The sequence below is a fragment of the Haemaphysalis longicornis genome, unplaced genomic scaffold (assembly GCF_048455015.1).
Source record: "Haemaphysalis longicornis isolate Haplotype H1 unplaced genomic scaffold, Haemaphysalis longicornis Haplotype H1 scaffold_7, whole genome shotgun sequence".
In the NCBI taxonomy this organism is placed as follows: Eukaryota; Metazoa; Arthropoda; class Arachnida; order Ixodida; family Ixodidae; genus Haemaphysalis; species Haemaphysalis longicornis.
Genome location: NW_027526422.1, coordinates 51,373,597 through 51,394,626, shown reverse-complemented (window position 1 = coordinate 51,394,626; position 21,030 = coordinate 51,373,597). Strand labels below are relative to the sequence as shown.

At 44.6% G+C, this 21,030-nt stretch overlaps 1 protein-coding gene across 5 annotated transcripts; it reads right to left on the bottom strand.

The window, feature by feature from the left end:
• Nucleotides 1-86: 86 nt before the first annotated feature.
• LOC144145601 (uncharacterized) lies at nt 87-20,631 on the bottom strand. 5 transcript variants are annotated; one of them, XM_077677264.1, is made up of 8 exons: nt 19,944-20,631; nt 6,861-6,926; nt 6,517-6,590; nt 5,595-5,669; nt 3,941-4,015; nt 2,714-2,802; nt 1,132-1,475; nt 87-272 (listed from the first exon to the last, which is right to left on the bottom strand). In XM_077677264.1, the coding sequence occupies exons 1-6, from the start codon at nt 20,427-20,429 to the stop codon at nt 2,772-2,774; spliced, it is 807 nt and encodes a 268-aa protein (XP_077533390.1). In that variant the 5' UTR covers nt 20,430-20,631; the 3' UTR covers nt 87-272; nt 1,132-1,475; nt 2,714-2,771. The 5 variants fall into 5 exon arrangements, with proteins under 5 accessions (XP_077533390.1, XP_077533388.1, XP_077533392.1 ...); XM_077677262.1 differs by having other exon boundaries at nt 6,546-6,590; XM_077677266.1 differs by having other exon boundaries at nt 6,546-6,590; nt 20,471-20,631.
• Nucleotides 20,632-21,030: the final 399 nt, after the last annotated feature.

The window sequence follows — 21,030 nt, the reverse complement described above, 5'->3', positions numbered from 1 at the left end:
GCATCTTTTATAGTGCAAACCTGAGAACGCGCGTAACGTGCACACGAATTTGGCACACGTTAGAGTAGGTACAAAAGTAGGCTACATTATTTCAAAGCCCTTTACATAAGGCAGATTGGTGAAAGCTTATGCACGTCTTGTTTGGCTCACACTCTATTTACAGGAGGCTCAAGGTGGTGGCGCAGTTTAATTATGGGTAAATCCATTTTGAGACAGCCCAATCCAAGAGATTGCCAGTCTCAGAGTTGCTTGGCAGGCAAGCCCATCAGTATCTGGAACAAAGTAGAACAAAAATATATCAGAGGGAAGGTTGTATACACCATATCAGATAGCAAATGAACGGAGGTGTGTAGTGAGCAGTCATACAAATGAGAACAAATGGTGTAGACAAACTGCTTAACTTTGAAGACAGTAAATTCAGCAATGCAAACATCCCTGTTTGACTGGCCTGCAAGGGCTGTTCAAATTTTTCTGCATTTTGGTAACCTTGCGAGTCAGGTTGTGGCTTGAATTGCTACAGAGGAATGCACACACAATGTCTTGTCCCTTGTAGAAATATACTGCCATAAATCCAATCCAAAATAATATAGTGTAGACCATTTACAACGTAACCGTTTATAGTGCGGGGCCGGATATAACGCGGGTTTTGTGACCACCAGCTTGCCTTCGTAGAGCTCAAGTCATAAGCATACCACTTAAAACGCGGTTGGCCGAAGCACAATACCGTTTATAGTGCGGTTTTTGGCGGGCCCGATGATAAACCAGCGCAGCTGGGGCATCGTTTTAGGGTTGCGAGAAACAAAACAAAACAAAAAAAAAAGATGGAATCAGCCATCTGACACAGCACGTGCTCCCTGCTCTCCTCTAACCTCGACACACACACGCAAAAAAAAGGCACCCTTTAGTTCACGTGTTCCGTTTGCACTCATGTGATAACCACAACTGCCCTTGCTTGATGCACCTCAGAAGATAGCGAGCCCCCTCCTCCCCGTGTGACCACAACAGATCCAGTGTGACCACACCAGACATCTGCGCTTTAAGTGCTACTGACTCGCACTTTCTGGGGACTAGATAAATTCAAAGTGCCCTTAGGGCTGTGGCCACGGCTGCACAGCATGTTAAAACACTCACCGAAATCCCCTTCTCCCAAATGGAACTGGCAGTGCTTGCGGAAGGGAGCAGGTCACACGCATTTTTGCCACACGTCTTGAGCATTTCGGACTTCTTCATGATTGTTGTGTATGACTGCCCTTCTTTTCCCTCTGTCCACCAGAAGAGCGTCTCGATGCACGACGGGAAGTACTTTTTGTTCCAAGCACCACAACCTAGCCTCTATCACAGACACGTTCCCCTAAACCTAGACTGTTCTTGTTTCACAGCCCTAACAAGCCTTTCACATAGCACCTGGCCCTGCTGTTCATGCAACGAGCTGCACTGAGCTTTCTGGTGCATCCTGGTGTCAAGGCAGGCAGGTGCTGAAAGTTAAAAAAAAAAAAAGAAAGTGTATTAGTATTCTTTTTTATACACTAATACAGCCATAAAGTATTATGAACTTTAGTGCTTTCCTGTGCCGTCAAGGTATGTGGCCTTATTAATATCAGGTTGCTTTGTCCGAGCAGTTGATGCTGCTGCAATCCCCCCACCTGTTCCCTTTATAGCAAGGTTCAATCAGTGCAATAAATAACTGTCAGATCGTTTCCACTGGGACAATGTACAGATCTGCAGTTAGATGCAATGGGACTCCCGACTGAGCATCTTATGTTTTCCAGTGTGCATTCCAATTGCCCAGGCAGAGGGCAGTGTACACACAACCTGACAACTATAGTCGACCCTATGGGCAGCACTAGGCAGCACTACCGTAAGGTCCCGAAAAAACGCCCACCAAAATTTCAGAGATATTAAGTGAAAAATAGGGGTGGGCTGTCTTTCGGGTCAGGTGCAAAAAACTAGACAAAAGTGGCTGCACCGCCAACCAAAACTGCGGAGATATCAAGCAAAAATACCAGATGGGTGAAGTTTCGGCTAAAGTGCGCGAAGGACAAATAAGTGACCGCATCAACACATCAACATATGACTTGCGTTTATTTTGTTTACTCATCGGCGCTAAAGCCATCGATTGTAGGGGGTGGGCGATCTTTGGTGTCTTTTAGTAAATTGAATGTTTCACCCATGAAAGGGGGTGGGCAATGTTTCGGGGTGGGTGTTCGATCGGAACTTTACGGTATGTGCATGCGGTGTAAAGCTACTTCTCATAGCAGCTTACTGGTTTTTTCATTTGTAGCTGCTGAAAATCGATAGTCGTGCACAATGTCCCAAATTCAATTTCAGGCTGTGTGCTTAACAAAAATGCCAAAATGTACATGTGCAGGAGTTCAGTTCACATCACAGATCCTCAAGGCGTTTAGACTGGTTTGCAGCCCTCCACCAACCACGAACACCTCAAAGCTCAGGTGTAAATTTGGTGCATAAAATAGTGATCTGTCTTGCTCTGCCTAAACCTGCCCATCACACTCACTTTTCTAGGAAGAACAGCTGTGGATCCAGATCCTTCGCAGCCCATAATTGGCAGATTTATGTGGACTGCAGCAAGGCACACGTAGCTGGTCTTGGCACATTGGTTGCTTTCATGAGACAATCTGTGATACGTTCTTCCTCTCACAATAGCCTCACCGAACGTCGCACATCAAGCAACATAATGGTATGTGTGTCCCACCTGCATGCCTCGACAGCATCTTGCTTTGCCCGGCACTTGGAAGCAAGGACTAAGGCTTCTATCCCGGTGATGCCAAGGATTTCATCCGCCTGCAGGCAAACATCGCGTGCAAGAGGAAAGTCATTTTTAGGGATTAGAACAGAGCTCCGTGGCAACATTATTTTGACATGTCAAACATAGCGCATAGCAAAGCTTGAGGTGTAAATTTCACTACGTCGTTTTCAACCTGGACAATAGCACTATTTTTATTGGGACTTAGAAGGGCTGTGCATATACTAACTATTCCATATCAAGAATATGGAATAGTGAACTTTATCGTTTCTAAAACTGATAGCATGCGCTGTACCACCAATCAAAGGGACTCCCGCTAGTTTGAACAGATTTTCTATCCCCCGGAGTTTGAATTAACATGGTTCGACTGCATTTCAATATTCAGATTTTCGCTTGTTAAGTTCACATACACTTTGTTTGTTCACGCACAGCTTATGCGGGTGAAATTTGCTCGCTATCGATCAAACTGCTCCCTAAAGACTTTCAAGACTGTTTTCATGGTGGACAAAGGGAAAACAGCAATTGTAAATGCAGTTGTTGTTGAGAATAAAAGATTGATTGTAAGGTTTAACACGCTGACGCAACGCAGGCGATGAGGTGTGCCGTAGTGGAGGGCTCTGGATTATTTTTGACCAACGTGCGCTGAAATCTCGTACACACGGGCGTTTTTGCTTTTCACCTCCATCAAAAAAGCGGCCGCCATGGCCGGGAATCAAACCCGCGTCCTCGTGCTCAGCAGCAGAACGCCTTAGCCACTGAGTCACCGCGGCGGGTGTGTTGAGAAAAAAAAAACTGCATAAAGCATTAGAAAAAAATAGACATGGTTTGCATATTCCATACTTTAATCTGATAAAATAAGGCAGGTTTGCAATTCTCCAACCCCATATTCTAGGCTTTAATCTGATAAAATAAGTAGGACAGGTTTCTGGCTATCCAGTGTCCTTCAAGTGCCTCAAAAAAAAAAAGAAGCCAAAGTGAAAATAGTACCAAGAAAAGCACAGCTCCGTATTTCAAAGCTACACATAATGTACGTATAGCTGTATGTATGACTTACTACGTATGTATTATGCTATGCAAAAAACGTTTTAATTTATGTGACCAATTGAATTAATGTGACCAATTGAACTACACATACAGCTATGCTTTTAAGGCATGCTGCGTACAGCTGATCCTTACCTCTCCAGCATCTTCCGTTGGTACAGCTGGGATGTCCAAGGGTTCAACCTTAATGGCAACTGGTGGGTTGCAGGGCTTTGAAGAAAAGGGGGGAAAATACAAATATCAATGCAAGCATCCCTGCAAATAGACAACAAAACAAAACAAAAAATAACAACAGACTGGCAATATTACATCATCTACAAAGGCAAGACCTGCATTACATAGAACTTGGTTATACATACTGTAACCTAGAAAAAAGTGCTTTGCTTCGTTAAAGGAGCCATGAAGAGAAAATACAACTTCATTTAATTTGAAAGAACTAGGATTCAGTATCTCGCTCAGCTCCATTTGAGCCACAAAAGATGTTTTTTAACGGAAAAAAAGCAAGAAGTATTTAAAAACTTTCAAATTTTGCGCCACAGTGACGTGTTATGAGCAAGAATGACGTCATATGGACCAACAATAAAACACAATTTTCAGTGCGTTAACTGCACGTTAGCATTCAAGTGATGCGGTCAAATGGAACTAGAGGCCCCATTACAGACGTCCAGTCATGTGTCGTCGCGACAGGTCAGTTAGGCGGCCGCCAATCGCACAAACAAGGTTCCGTGACGTCATAGAAAAGTTGCGGGAAGTTGGCTAGGGGGTCGCCTTGGCTTCACACGTTTTCTTTAATATCTCCGTTATTTGTTCAAAGATTGCGATGATATTGGCATCATTGTTATCGAGCCTAAGCAGTCTTTCTAATAAACCCAACTTGTATTTTGTCTTCATGGCTCCTTTAAAGGCCAACTGCACAGAAATTTCACCTCAGCTAGCTTGATTTTGAACATGCAGTAGGTACCACCAACTGGGACATTATTGATAATGCCGTGAATGGCCTTGTTAATTTTTTACAAGCATTTAAAATACCTTTGTACTGAATGACACCGCATTTGCCGGAGGATTGTGCAAACAGTCATGAAGCGGAATTGGTGACATTCCTGTCGGCCCAGCCCGCGGTCGGCCGTATTGCCAGAGAATCGTCTGACGTATGCTTTTGCCCGAGCAAATGGGTTGCATAAATCCCCTCCACACTGGTCAGCCTACACATTGCACACCTCTGTCTCTTCCAATGGAGAAGGCAAGCCACACGTAGGCTCTAAAGGTGCGCTCCAGCTTTTGAATTGCAGATGTCATGCAACGTTTGCGACATCGCAGTCAGTCACTCTGAGACCGATTTTCCTCACCGTGTGATGCCATCAAAAATCGGTTAGCCCATCATGGCAGTCAGTCAGCTGATGTAGTGCATTAACCGGCAACCAGATGTTTGTTTACATCTGGAACAGCAAATAGCAAACAGCCTCTACCAACGAGGCGACCTGCCGTGCACTTTGGTTCTTTGGTCAACGGGCTCAACCCACATTTCAATCGAATCAGCGAACAGTGGGAAATACTTCTTGACAAAAAGTGCCTGATAAACTCATGCCCCCCCTGCAATCAATTCCAGATATCGTGATGTAACCACCACAGCTGACAATCGCACCATCAAGCACTATCAGGGAGTCTGGACACCAAACGTACAAGCTATGAGTGCATGCCAGACCGTTACTAGATTTCTCTGCACGTAGCGGGCAACACGAGCTCTCATGTTAACAGTTAAAAAACTTTCAACTGCACAGATGATCCTTACCTCCCCTGCATCTTCCGTTGGTGCAACTGGGATGTCCAGGGGCTCTTCCTTAATGGCAACAGGTGGGTTGCAGGGCTATAAGAGGAAAAGGGGGAAATGAAAACATCAGTGTAAGCTTATCAGCACATAGACAATAAAACCTACTGGCATATTACACCCTCACCTAAGGAGTAAATAGTTACATTACACACCAACTGGTTATACTGCAGCAGAGTAATAAGAGCTTCGTCTCTTACTGTGCTCTGATTTGGACAGCACTTCCTGAGCCAGCTACCAGCAGCTCAATGCCAGTGCTACCATTTCGTGAAATAATTATTGCAACATCTCTTTTTTATTTAGTGTAAGTATAACACATAAATTCGTTTTGCACTAAAAAGCAAAGTGCTACACTGTAAACTGCATTGGTAAAGTCTAGAAACGGCCACCTCACTGGCCGAACTACCTTGGCCAGGAAGCCAGATCACGAGATGACCAAAACTAGACCGTCGCAAAAAATTACTACCTGCTTCTTTGTTGCTAACATATTTCATAACAGAGGTGATGAATACTTGGTGAAAAAGATGCCTGCATGTCTGTCCTAAGCTCCCTCCCTCATTCCTTTCACACAGCTCCTAAGACATTCCCTTATAATGCAGCAGCTCTGTTCTGTACGTTGATTGCGTTGCATTTGCCGCCTGTACTTGTAAAGCGCTCTCCCTCTCAAGCATAACTAGAGGGCTGCACTGAGGAGGATGTGCATTGATGAACAGCCTCACCATCACATTCTGCCGTATCATTAATTCCTTCTAAGGAAGAGTTAAACCCAGATTTCCTTCTTTTGGGGAGCAATGAGGGCTTACTAATGCTACCACTACTGCAACTCAAGTAGTTGCAAACTAGGGCAATCGCCAATGATTCCCACGAAAGTGCAGTATATGCATACCTTGCTCGAGTGGTGCTGGGCAAACTTACCTCTGCCCCAATTCCCATTTCAATGGTCACCGGTATTTCCGTGAACTGAAAGCACACAGAAGATTACGCATAAGGAAAAATTGCTCTCTGTCAGCACCCATGTAGATCCATCAGAGCTCAGCAACAACAGAAACAGCAAAAAAGGCAAACCAACATTGTAAGACTTCAACAACCTCCAAGAATGTAAGGAATCTGAGAGTTTCACTTCCAAGGCTCCAATTTATGCCAAATGCTTTTTTCCAAAAAAGTTACGGCTTGATGTGGATACCATGCTTGGCTTTAACGGGGCAATTAACGTAGGAAATGTGCGCTCACCTCTTCGTCTGATTCTGCAGGTTCTTCTGCAGGCCCAGTCGTGATAGTGATAGTCATCGCGCTATCCTGAAACACAGAGTTACATACACATATTGAGGCTTATCCTTACCGACTTCCACATTTCAAAAGAGTGCTCACCAGTTTGTGATTAAAAAAAAAAATGGATGGCGATTATGATACTCCCTAACGCGAAATTTCTGCACAGCTGTTTGGCTGTTTTGACTGTGTAAAATATGTTGAGGCAAAGAATTTCAGAGAGACATATATGTGTGGTTACAGGTAGTCATGGGCACTTACCAGTAAAAAGTAATAGTGTTAGTTAGTTACCTAAGCCAAAACAAAAAAGTAACTTTGTTACAGTTAGTTACTGTGAAAAGCAATGTCACAACTTTTCCGTTACTATATAAAACTAAGCATTAGATCAGAAAACAAGTGATAGAGTTTATTTAATAGGAACGTATGAAGACACACGGGTAATAAAAATGGCCGTTGTAAAACCCTAGGCGAAGGGAACCTAACAGAGAGCACTTTCTTGTTGATGCACCCTTGGTGTCCCTATGGGTGTCCCATTCTTAGTGGGCCCGTCTGCGGTGGCCTTCCTTTACAAGAGTGGGCCAGCTTCCTCCTCGACGAAGGTTTAATTGCCAGTTTCTTTTTTTGTATGTTTCCGCTCAACTTAAAATAAAAGTTTTCGGAGTTCACCTTAAAGACTGACCTTCAACCACAGTCGTCTGTAGAAAAGATAATTCTCTAGGCAACATCCTCTCCTATACTGCGAGGGAAGCCATGTTGTGGAAAAATGAAAGGTGGAGATGATATGGGAAACAACAACAAAAAAAGATGCAGAAATTCAGATAATTGTCTACTAATGCTAGCTGCTTGTTTAGAGTGTGAATTGTTTACAGCCAAAATATCTCTACGAGTAGCAAAACACTTATTATTTGACGTTTCTTTTCACCAGTGAGGTAAGTTTATACTATTATAGTGATGAAATGCTTTTACTTCACAATTTTTTTTTTTTAAGATTCAAGGCGTACTATCGAGTTGGTTCGTTTGCACTATTTCCAACGTTACTTTGCTAACTTTTTTGTTTATTATTCGGTTTCTGGGAGGAGCTGTATTAAGTAATTCGCGAGGTGGTGACAGCCTTGGGAGCCGTTACGAGGGACAGGAACGGGATGTTCTTGCACATGAGTGGTAGGAAATTCCTGTTTGTCCTACGTTAAAGCCGCAACCACTAACATCGGTGTAGATTGATGGGCGGTTAGTGCGAGGTGCAAGGAAGTGCATTACGTCTTTGGTAAGCGCAGTAGGCAAGTAGACAACCACTACCAGCAACCCACTGTCCAACTTTGCGGCACACAGCTCGCCAAGTTCAACAGATGTACCGTATTTCGATGGGAATTGCTGACAGACCCATATGCCAGTAGATGGCCACTTTCTCACACTGTTGTGGTGTCTGGAAGCGCCACAGCAGTACTGGTAATTTACGATTTTGAGAGGCTGTTCAGGATTCATCCAGGTTTCAGCAGGGCAAAGTACAGAGGCAGGCCACAGAATATGATCGTGATGTACTTCCTTGGCATGTGCCGCAAGGGAACAAACGTTCAGTGTGTAGATTGACAAGTAGTGCGGCAGTTCAATCATGGCGTAGCACTTGGCTGTGATGGTTTCGAGTTTGTGGGACTGCAACTGACGAAACTCATTGGCTAGCTTTCAGTCCTGATTGGGTTTCACGAGGTAGAGTTTGCTGATGTCTGTAGCGTGACTCAGGGTCACATATAGCAACTTTTGTGGATCAGTCTTAGTGTAGGAGTACAGTAGCCGACCGATTTTTCTGACCTGGAGGGGAACGAAAGAGAGTCCGAATAAAAGAGCAGTCCGAAAAATCCGAGAGTCATTACTCCTACGGGACAAGCGGCGGTTCCTCGGAAAAGTCTGAAATATCCAGCAAGGCAGAATTTTCGGAGTCCGAAAAAACGGTCGACTACTGTACATGACCTTATCGTACGTGCCACCCTGGTATTTATGAATGGTAACTGCACTTGCCTGCACAACAGGCAGCTGGCATCTCCCCACCGGTATCTTCGTCTTCTTATTGACAATGCACGAGAACGTGCGCCTTTCAATCGGTATCCAGATCTGCTGAACGATTCTGCTGAGCTAGTGTAACTGCTGGGATTTTGCTAGTTTGGAGCCAAACTCAGTGTACCGCACCCATATGTATTGCGGCTTCCCATGTGTGTCATATTCTATGTATTGCAGTATGCCTACTGACCAATTAACCAGGTCATCGGAAACATCCACATAGAGTGTGAGCATGTTTTCCAATGCACAGAATTATATTACCTCGTAGGATTCCGAGTTCGGCCTCTTCTTCGTTATTTTTTTCATGACGATGGTGTTTTCTGTTCTCTCAGATTGTTTCCCGCTTACAGCATGCACGAGTTCGGCTGCATTACTTGACTCATAACCCTCTATTTGTAGGTACAATAAATAAATAAGCAAATAGTTATGTTAGGCGGGCAATATGAGCAAAGTCTTCAGAGGTGAGCGACATATTACTAAAAAAACAAAGGACTATTTTATATTGCCATTAGCCTATGTAACAATTTTAATACACAGCTTATCACAGTGTCACAAAGCTTAATTCATGTAAGTCGCTTACGAATGAAGGTGACACTACGTATCAGTAGATCAGGATTTAATTTAATACGAGAACGTCGTTTTTTGGCAAACCATATGCCTGACCATTGCTTTCCATTAGTTCTTCATCAAACTTAAAGTTTAAGTTCACCATAATACCAATAGAAAAACAACCAGATATGGCACTGCAAAACTAAAAACTTCTAGTTTACTTTAGTAAAAGTAATCATCTGAAATATAAAACAACGGCGGAGAGATGCAGATGGAACTTTTTGCAATTTCATACAAATGCACAGCGAAGTTTTTGATTCCCCTCTATCGCATTAGCAAGTTGATCTAGGTGTGAACAGGGCTGTAAAGTTACATGTCAAGCTGCCCACTCTAGCTAGTTTGCCAAAGGTAGCTATCGTACGCACTCAGAACTCGCAACAGTGGCATTTGGTTCTATTTACATATAGGTCGAATTATATAACAAGCTTGATTCTTAACCTGCCGCGGTGGCTCAGTGGTTAAGGCGTTGTGCTGCTGAGCACGAGGTCGCGGGTTCGATTCCGGGCCGCGGCGGCCGCTTTTCTGATGGAGGCGAAAAGCAAAAACGCCTGTGTACAAGATTTCAGCGCACGTTAAAGATCCCCAGGTGGTCAAAATTAATCCGGAGCCCTCCACTGTGGCGCGCCTCATCGCCTGCATTGTGACAGCATGTTAAACCCTACAATCAATCAATCAGCTTGATTCTTACGTTATCCTATGACAGTCGGCAGTTTTGAAGACGGTAAAGGAAATAGAGCGAACTGATGATCGATTGTTAGCACTATGCATGCGCAGTCAATTTTGTGAGGAAGCAGACGGTCATCATACAGGAGGCATAATTTTTGTTTATTTACCAAATTCTGCTGCTAGTAACGCTTAATAATATGTTCACTATATAAACAATAATTGTGTGCTTTATTATGTTGTTTTTTTTAACGGAGAATGTGTTGCCTCCGTACGCAAGGGAACGCATACAACGGCTGCGCTGTAGCAGACAACAAGTTCATAATACATGCGAACGTTGCGGCGAAAGAAGACCTGTTTTATCAAGTTTATCGTATCATTTACTTCAAGAAAATCACACACAGGCAGTTTTTTAAAAGAAATGACCAATTATCTGAACCTTCCTTTATTTTTTTATTTTTTCATTTCTCAGTTGCAACCTGTTTTGCATAGAGAGAAGCGTGCGCATTGCTTCAATTTCTAGCAAGTGAAGTTTCATTTACAAGGTGGTAAAACTATATTGCCACGCTCTTGTCTTTGCCCAAACTATCTATTTGTTCATGCTGCATGTCTTCCTACCGTTTCTGTATCTGAAGTGGGGGTGCTAAAATTCTGACTACAAATTGTGGTGGTGTTCTTAACAGGCTCAATAAAAAGGTGACATACTTTGCTATAAAAATGCATACATCATATGCTTTTCTGCATGCATAAGAAGCAACACAGGGTCGAGAAAGAGAAATATTTAATAGAGGCTCATCCACTTTCACTGTAGAGGCGGCTACTGCAAAAAACACTGAAGTCTTATAATGTGGTATACATAATAAGTAAAATGAAGCAGCTAAAACTAAAATTCATTCCCCACGTGTACGCAGCCGCACACAACACACATAAAGATAATGGACAGAATATATACAAAACATTAATAAGCTGTTAACAACCAGACAACATACTTTTGTGCATGCACCATCAAGAAATACCACACACAGTTGAGAAAGAAACATTTATTTCACGGAGAGGTTGGTCACATTCCAATGTGGGGCCGGCTATACCAAACAAAATAAAATGAAGTAGCTTTTATTAAAGTTACTTTCTCATGCACACACACACACACACCAACAAAAAATATTGTACATAAAGATAACAGGCACAATATACGCAAAACATTAATATGCTTCTAACAATTCCAGACAAACCCAACACACAAATTATGAGGAGGAGGTGGAAGTGAACAGAAAGGCTGGGAAGTTAACGAGGCATGGAGCACTGTCTGCTACCCTGAACTGGTGAAATGATAAAAGGGAGGGCGGGGGAATAACAGGGAAATAGAAGCGGAGAGGAGCGTACAACCATAGTTCGTTCGTCAGGCACTTATTCATGTAAGCCAGTGTCATTTTAAAAATGGAAAAGGGCTTTGGTTGCCTTCCGTGAAAGGGATAGCAGGGACAAGTGCAGATTGTGCGCTGTATTTAAACAATAGAGGCCTACAAGCTTTGTCACGCCACAAATCACATAAAAGCAACACTGATCATGCAATCTTTGCATTCAAATTTCAATTGCAATTTGCAAACGCACTACAACTTCAAGTCTAATCGCTGCAGTTTTGCTGCCAATTCATTCAAAATCTCGTTCTCACATGTGGCAACTTTTCTGTGGACGTTTAACAGCATTAATCTATTTAATCTCAGTACACCTGTTGTGCTGCGGAGGTATGTTTTCAAGCGCCTCAATGTAGAAAAAGACCTCTCATTTGTAGAAGTTGTAACTGGAAGGGTTGCCATTATCTGAAGCAGCTTTTGAACACCCAAAAACACAGAAGACGGGCATGCCTTCATGCATCAATTGGGCCCTCGGGAGGTTTCTCTAGCCGTTGGGTTTTCTTACACCATAGGTGCAGCTCTCCAAAAACTGAAGAGACGGAGTCCCCAACATCGCTACTGTAATGCTCGCAGAGGTGGTGCACTGCCTTCTAGTCGTCTTGGCTCGGACAATCGACTAGCAATAAAGGAACAAGAACTTGAAATTTAGCAAGTATGCTCTTCTGCTTCACAAATCAATCACTGATTTGTTCTGCAAAAGTATTGATGAATGGCATAAAAATACAACAATGGAAGTACTCTTCTGTAGTTCCGGACTGCGCATTAGAGCGCTTTGTTTGCCTGCCCACAATCCTTGGTACTTGAATATCCAATCCTCCAAAATCATCACTTGTCATAATTTGTTCAAAGAGCTTGTGAAATGCTTCGGCAGCTCCGGACTATAGACATCTCATTGCTCCTAAAACATCCTCAGCGAAATGGACAGCAAGCGAAAGATCGATGTTTATAGTTTGCAAGTACTTGCTTAATGGGAAGCTCAAGCTAAAAACCTTCTCCACAAAAAAAAAAAAAAGAGTTACAAAAAATTCGCTTCTCTGTGTTACACCCAGAAGGAGTTGAGCATTTGATGAAGATTTCCGGTCATTCCAGTTAACGGCAATGTCCTGGAGAGTAAGCAGAACAGGTTTGAGAAGTTTAATAAACACAAGGAGAGCATCATGCCTCTGAACCCACTGGGTAGGGCAAAGTGATTTTAAGCATGTCACACGAGTTATCGGGACTAGATTTCAATCTGGGCACTGAAAGCAGCTCGACGTTTCGGAGTGTGGTAAAACTCGCATACCTTGGCTACTGTTCCCATGAAGTTTCTGATCTGGGGTACGGGGCATGCACTAGACAGGCTTAAATTCCCGTTGTGAGACCTGCAGTGAACATACATAGGAACTGTTGTTGAATACGCGCTTGAATGTCGTTATAAGCCCCACTCATCGAAGCAGCCCCATCATAAGCTTGAGCTCTGAGGTACTCCATTGCGACTCCTATGTCACCCAGGCTGCTTAAAATTGTATTGGCCAGACCTCTACCTGCCATGTCAGCAACAGGAATAAATTGCAGAAACCATTCTCTTATCTCTTGCTCCAAATCTACATAGCGAGCACACAGTGAAAGCTGCTGAACACGACCGATATTTGTTGTCTCACCCTCCATTACAGGAAAGCACTCCGAACCGTTGGTTTTTAGAAACAAACTTTCGCAAGATAATGGTGTTGCATGCTAATTTTATTTCATGTTGGGTCTTCCAGCTCATGCATGCTGCATTACCACTGCATTCTTCTACACGTTTCTTTAGCAACTCATTGCCGTTGCATTCACGTAATCTTAACAGTGCCTCGAAATTCCGTTCGTTGTCTCCGGGCTCACTCCGTAAATCCATCTTCCCGCCATCTCCATGGCCTCGCAAAGGAATTCCTTGCCTTCGGCACCGCACTACCGTCATGATGACAGGAGTCAGCCTTTCTCTGTTTTTGGCAACTTGCTGCCTCATACTGGCCTCAATGTCTTGGCAAATTGGTTTGCATCAAGAACCCTGTCTTTGTGAAAATTATTGTTTTTGTGCTCGTTAAAAACCTCAATTGCTTTTTTCCAATTGTCAAATTTCAATAGCACAAGTTTACCCGTGGTATCGTCAACACTAACTGGCGAGAAGAGCACACAGTACTTGTAGAAGGCCCAGCTCTCAGCTTCTGAGTAGACCAGCTAGTTTCATCGCTGCAACCACCGGTACTGGAACTTCAGATATCTTGGGCCCGTTGGCTTGAATGGAAAGTTGGCGGAACGGGTCCAGGCACTCGTGAACAGCTCTTTCTTCTTTGCATTCATCACCTAAACAACAAATACCGTACATGTTTATAATTACACTCACCAATTAAAGTTGTAGCTCCATCATAAAAACCAATTATTCTACGTAGGCACTACAGCCCGCTTCAAATAAGGCTTATAACTGGGCCTACATATAGGAGGCTGATATAAAAGCCAAAAAATACTGCTGCTTTAATAAACAGTGCAAAATACACAACACACAAAAGGAGAACACGAACAGGCATAGCACTTTGTATGTTTTTTTTAGCTCTTTAAAAAAATGTCCCAACTCGCCCAATCTTCCATTTGACCAAATACTGCTGTGTTAGTAACCTTTTTTTGCATTCGATTATCAACAATATCTCAAACACAGCATGTGGACACCTACCCACACGAAACAGGCCCGCAAATACATTTATATGAATGGACTAGCAATGTTTCTGAGATAGAGCAGCATTAGGAAATATTGTTGGTGCTTGTTGTATCGGAGACACAGGCAGCAGGCATCATAAGTCTTTACTCTGCGAGGCGCACCGCTGCCTCAGGACAACAAGAACAGCACGCATTGACGTGCTGCTGTTACAGGCCCGATACACTGGTGCAAGCGCCTTTGCGTTTCAACCATAGCTTTTAAACGTTTCCACAGCGGCGGCACTGAATTCAGCAGCATGTATTGCCATGCAGTAATATTCCCATCCATATTCCACACGTACACCGCAGCAATCAACCGATATCACGTTTGCCGAATTACGACAGTGCTACCACGAAAATTCTTAGACCGCGCATTTAATGTTCGGAACTATAGAGTTGGTGAAATGGAGGGCTGTTGCAATCACCCTCCAAAACAGGCAACAAAATAGTCAACGAAAGGCATGATATGCCAAATTACGTTCTCTTCAAGATACTTTTGGGATAATTGGCGTAATTAAACTTATTGTCCTTAAAGAACGGCCGCATTTAGTTAATGCAGGGCACTGCCTGCCAACCAGTTCCTGCTGCTTGGTGGGCCAAACTACACCGAATGCCAGTCAATCTGGTCCCACACTCATTACGTGCCACTATGCAGTGTTCGTTGGCGCACGCTTAAAAATTAGAAACTTAAGGGGCCATGAAGACAAAATAACAATTTGTTTTATTCGAAAGATTTCGAATAAAACACTTGTCCGAAAGCAAACAATGCTTCATTCCCTGCGAAATTAATCAATATAAGTTAAAATTTTGATTCTCGCACCAAAACGTGTGTTTCAACACGATGTTTGCAATGACATCATAAGAACAGGTCTTTCAGCTAAACTTGGTGTGGAGTGGAGACTTGCTTGCTGTTAGTCAACCTAGATGGCGCCACCACACCGCGGCAAGCTGTTTTATTCCTTTGGTTTGTTTGTGACCGTATATAAACCTGGCTTGTTTTGTTCATGGAGAAAATAATCGTTTCGTGAAACATGGTGCTCGCTCGACAAATATGGTCACGTAAGACACCGTCGCTTGCGTCAATCGTCCAGTGTCATCTGAGACAACCCCAAAGCCCCGCAGTGCTCTGCATCTAAACGAAGCATAGTGCGCACAGCACCAACAGCAGTACGCAATGGCACTTCTATGTTTACGTGCACTTTCGTAACTTCCACTGTTTGTCCCACCGTTATTACTGCTTTAAAAAGAATGTGCCCTAAATTTAAGCGCAAATATCTCGTTAGGCAAGCTTATAAGGTCTGCCTAATTTGCGTTTGCGTTTGCCGTCCTCCACCAATCGCAGAGCTAGCTGGTATGACATCATAGGTTCTGTTGCGGGAAATGAGCTAGAGGGTCACATGGCCATTCCTTTTTTTCCTAATTGTGTAGCTTATTTGAGGAAAGTTTACGTTAAAAGTGGTGTCAGTATGATTCTAACGAGGCAATCTTTTGAATGTACCAAACTTGCATTTTGTCTTCGTGGCCCCTTTAAACAAGCGTATTGTATACGTTGAGCCGATTTCTAAAGGTGGATCACATAGGGCGATGCACGAAAAGCTACCTGCACAGCGAATCAGGGGGAGTAAAGTTTAAGACGGCCCCATATTGGGCACTTACGTCCACTGCCTTTCAGCTATAAAAACGCAAGCATTGGCACAGTGAGACAATTGCAGAAAATAGCTGTTTTGATTCAGCTTCTCCGAAACAAGTTGCACATGGTTTTGGAGCGGGGCCAGACCATGTGAGCGCGGGGTCCTTGCGAGACTTTCTGCGGCGTGGCACCAAGTAACTTGGGCACTCTTCAAATACCGTTGGCATCCGGACACGTAGTCACTGGGGAGGAAATGCCGGCTACAAGCGACAGTTGACGCCGACTTGTCTCTGACAACCAAATTCGGTCTCCCAATGTTTTTCACCCACTTCGAGAACCATTAAGCATCACTTGGGAACTGACGATAGGAAACGCCTCGAGTCCTAGTCGACTCTGACCTACAGTATGGTACGCAACGATGCACCATGGTCCCGTTGGGCGGTCCTACAAAGACCGAGTTACCACTTCGGACTGCAAACACAACCCTTAGGATACATAGGTAGTACACAAATCCCAAATTTGGTTAGCAGCATCAGCGCTGCATTCCTAGCCAGCCATGCGACAAGAAAAATGTCTAAATGGCATGAAACAGCAGCCCCTAGAACTACAGCTAAAGCATAGAGAAATACGGACACGCCAAAGCCTTTCTTAAAGGGCCCATGCAGACAAAACACAAGTTTGGCTCATTGGAAAGATTGCCCCGTTAGAATCATACTGACACCACTTTTAATGTAAACTTCACTCAAATAAGCTATATAAGTAGAAAAAAAGGGAATGGCCATGCAACCAACTAGCCCATTTCCTGCAACAGAACCTATGATGTCATTTGTGCCCAACTGTGCGATTGGCTGAGGCTGGCAAAAGCAAATTACGTATGGCTTATAAGTTTGCCGAACGAGCCATTTGCGCTTAAATGTAACGCATATTTATTTTACAGCAGTAAGAATGGTGGGGTAACGTAAACATAGAAGCACCGATGTGCACTGCTGTCAGTACAGGGCGCACTTTAAGCTGCACAGAAGTCCGCAGCTTTGGAGTTGTCTTACACGACACTGGCCGATTGGTGTAAGTGACGTTGTCTTCCGTGACCCTGTTTGTTGAGCCTACCCCATGTTTCACGAAACGATTACTTTCTAGCGTAACAAAAACAAGCCAGATGCAAATACGGTCAAAAACAAAGCAACGGCAGATAACGGTCCGCGGCTGATTATGGTAGCACCATCTGGGATGACTGACGGTAAGCAAGGCTGCAGAGTCTAATGACGCATTAGAAGTTCGTTTTAATTGGATTTGGTGGGAGAATGAAAATTTTAACCTAAATTAATTTCTCAGTGAATACGGCATTGTTTGCTGGAGGACAAGCACTGCGGGCACTACAAAACACAAAATCTTTCGAATAAAACAAACTTGTATTTTGTCCACACCCCAATGCGGCGAGCTGCTAAGTTCCCCGCAGAGAATAATGGAAGGTCGCATGGCGAGTCAGCATTGGTAGCATCGCGTGTTGTGTTGTTGTCATAACGATGTGAGTAAAAGTACTAACCGAATAGCAGGGTACTCGTCGCAAACCATACACCACATTTCCATCGCATCCGTTCTGGATTTCTTGCACACTCCATCTCTTGCACTGCGATGTTCACCCGCTGTCCTCTCCTGTTGCCATTCTTGTTCTGACGGCTTCGCGCCCGCATTTCATTTCCGTTCCCCAGACGGAGACCGAACTTCATTTTCGCAGGGCATTGGTGCTAAACGTAGTGCCTACCGGGCAAAATTGATTGATTTGCGGATATGCCAGGTAACAGATCGTGCAGGTTCGTTGGAAGACATCGTGGCGGTTTTGGTTTGAAATACGCGCTGGCACAACGAAAACCCTGATGTCAACACCACCACTAAAGAAACATAATAACTGCTTTGTGCATGAACTGCTGCCTCGAGAAAAAACGAGGGACGTACAAACATTACATTAGTTCTTTCTGCACCTGAAGAACTGGCCAAGCTGTGCAAAACGAAGAACAAATCAGCCAATAAAAATGCTGCATGTGTGTGTGTATCCGTAAGTGTGCGTGTAGAACTCAGCACATAGGCATTATTGGGGAAAGTAAAGAAAGTGGCCTGTGAAGTCATGCATGGGCTAAAAATCCTTTTCTGCTCTGTAAACTATGGGCTTCAGTTTTCCTCTTCTGACTACCCACATGCTGCCAAAGGTAGGGATTTTCTGGCCACGCTACCACAGCATGAGCCACCTCACCCATAGTTCCATACGTAAGTATGAGACTCTATGACTTTACCAGACGCACGAGCCAGCTGTTCTCCTTCTCAGGTAGCCCCATAAAACAAAAGACAAGTGCTTTTATGGGAATTAACCCTACGTACATTCTCATTCGCCCACTCGCAAAGTCTCAGCAGAATTTTCTATTCATAGATAAAGGGGCTACAGAACATGACGCTGATCTGAATGTTGTGTATGTAGATGGAATAAGCAAATTTGAGACCAGTTTTTCCTAGTGTGTCTATTTTAGCAATACATAGTGTGCAGCAAGCAATCCACCCTGGGGCACACCAGTTTTTTTGCGTATACGCCCCAACCCATGCACGAGACGCTCTAACAGCTGGCTTTTGAGCATGCTTAGCATGTTTCCACAAATGCCGAAAGACGAGGTTGCGTTGGATGCCATAATGCGAAGCTCTGTTGTAGGGCTTTTCTTGGCTGCAGAATTTGAACATTATGTTGTTTGTGGATGAAAGCATCTTTTTCATGATTCTACGGCTATCAGATTGTCAGTTAAAGTATCTAAAGATCGTTAAATTTAGTTAAAGATTGTCTAAAAAGTATGCGTGTTGTCTCATCCTTTCAAACAACTTGAATGGGACGATAACTCCTTGAGGAGGGGTATTTTTTCCCTGTTTTAGTGCTGTCATGACAATTGTTTCTTTACATTCCCGCAGAAAGTTTTCAAAACACCATTTTTTACTGTACAAGAGGAATGTGTCAAGGGTGTATGCTTGGAGGTGCTGTACCATAAAAATGAATTGGAGGAATGCTAATACACCACTCACCACTTTTCCGTACGCTATATGTCTCAGTGACTCCTCTTGTGAGCTGATCTCTGTGCACTGAGCCTACCTCTGTGTTGTGAAACGCAATCACACTTTGAAAAATCTTGGGCATCATGCGAGTAAGCGTCTCCCGGTAAAGCACGCTTCCATTATTAATGCGTCAACTAGTCATGACCACATGGAAAAGGTAATAGGTACACAACACCTGCTTTGCACGGAACGAAAAGGGACGTGATTCATCCTAGCAGCCTTTCCTGGTGATAAGACACACGGCTTCTTTCAGCTTTATCGTTCTACAAGCTTTGCTGAACTTGTTGGGCGCCGAGAAAGCCCCCTTGACGCCACAGTGGCCGGCTACATTCTTCAAACTGTGTGATGATCGACGGACATACAGAAGCACTGCGGGAGGTTTCTTCTCCTCCGGTACTTGATTAGCAAGCAAGGCACCTGTGCATATTTTCACCCGCTTCAGCTTCTCAGCTACATGGAGGATGACGTCATCTGGAAAACGGGCCTCTCTTTACGTCACCAGCTGATCAGAAAAACCTCGTACGATGCTTTCTCCAACGGAAGCTGACGACACCCCACGGAATGGCCTTTCGAAGAGGATCCGCAGGGAAATTACACGCCCAGCAGCCCGATTCAATGGGGGCGAAACCAGCCGAAAAAAAAAAAAAAAAAACATCGTAAATCCAATCTGACCTGACCAAAACACCATTGATCCAACTGGTTCCAAATGGTGCAATGTGTTTTGGACAGGTCCAATTGGACTACCAAATGTTTTTTTTTTTTTTCGGCGGGAATGGATAGGCATATGCGGGTAAACGTAGTCGCAGGCTGTAGAGTAGGGAGGAACCTTAGTCCATACGACAGAGCCCTTGCACGTGTTGTGAACCATAAGTTACTACTAACGTCGGGGCCGGGGTGGGCGCACACGGCGCCAGCGTAGCCGAAGGGCTCGTTGGTAACTTTCCCATTGAAGATCATGGCCGCAGGTTCGCGCTGCAGGGCCTTTTGTTGAGCTCGACGACGACGACTGTCACGCTTCGCCATTCGGGCCGCCTCCAAACGCCGCGCTCGTTGCTCCGCCGTCTCCGCGTTGACTTGGGCACGGTACTGGGCAGGACGGACAGCACGTCTCGCCGCTAGTCGAGCTGCGTGCTCTTCGGGGGTCTCCTGGGCACGTCTGTCCCGGATGTACTGCCGGGCACGTTCGGCCAGGGCTTGGCGCTTGGCAACTAATTCGGGATCGGTAGACTCGCGTTCTCTTAGACGGCGCCTTCGCTGCAGCTCGGCCCTTCTGGCTCGCCGTTCGGCTGCAAGATCCCGAGCTGCGTGTTCTTCGGATGTCTCATGAGCACGTCTATCCCGAATGCAATGCCGAGCACGTCCGGCCATGACTTGGCGTTTGACAGCTGATTTGAAATCGGCACACTCACGTTTTTTCACGGCGCTTCCGCTGCAGCTCGGTCCTTCTAGCTCGCCGCTCGGCTGCAAGATCTCGAGAAGGATCTACTCCACCCATACTACTTTACAGTGACGGACTGTCCTACCGTTGTCAGATGGTGGGGGGTTTGGCACCGGACTGTCCCCTCCGATCGCCCAGCTGGTTGTTTTCCTTCTGTTGTGTCACGTGCCCAAGCGCAAAGGCTCATGGGTACGTCGTCTGCTCCCGCCACTTCGGGTTCGAGATCTCGCCTGGCCTCCCGTACGCTGGCGGCTCTCAGGCGCGTGTGTGCGTGTTGTTTATTTGTCACAGAGTGCTTTCCTTTCATAGAAGCCCCTAGTAGGATTCATCTTTGTGGTATATTGAATGCGCGATGCATGAGCGTTTTTTTCCCCGGCGACCAGGAAAGCTCTCGAACCGGAAGTGGCGGGACTCCATAGAGTTTCAACGTTGCTGCGCTATGTAAGCATCCTACACGTGCCCGTTGTGCTGCCCAGTTTTCAGCCCAAGAAGAGTTTACATATCAGTGCCTACCCTCAAAACTGCAGCGCT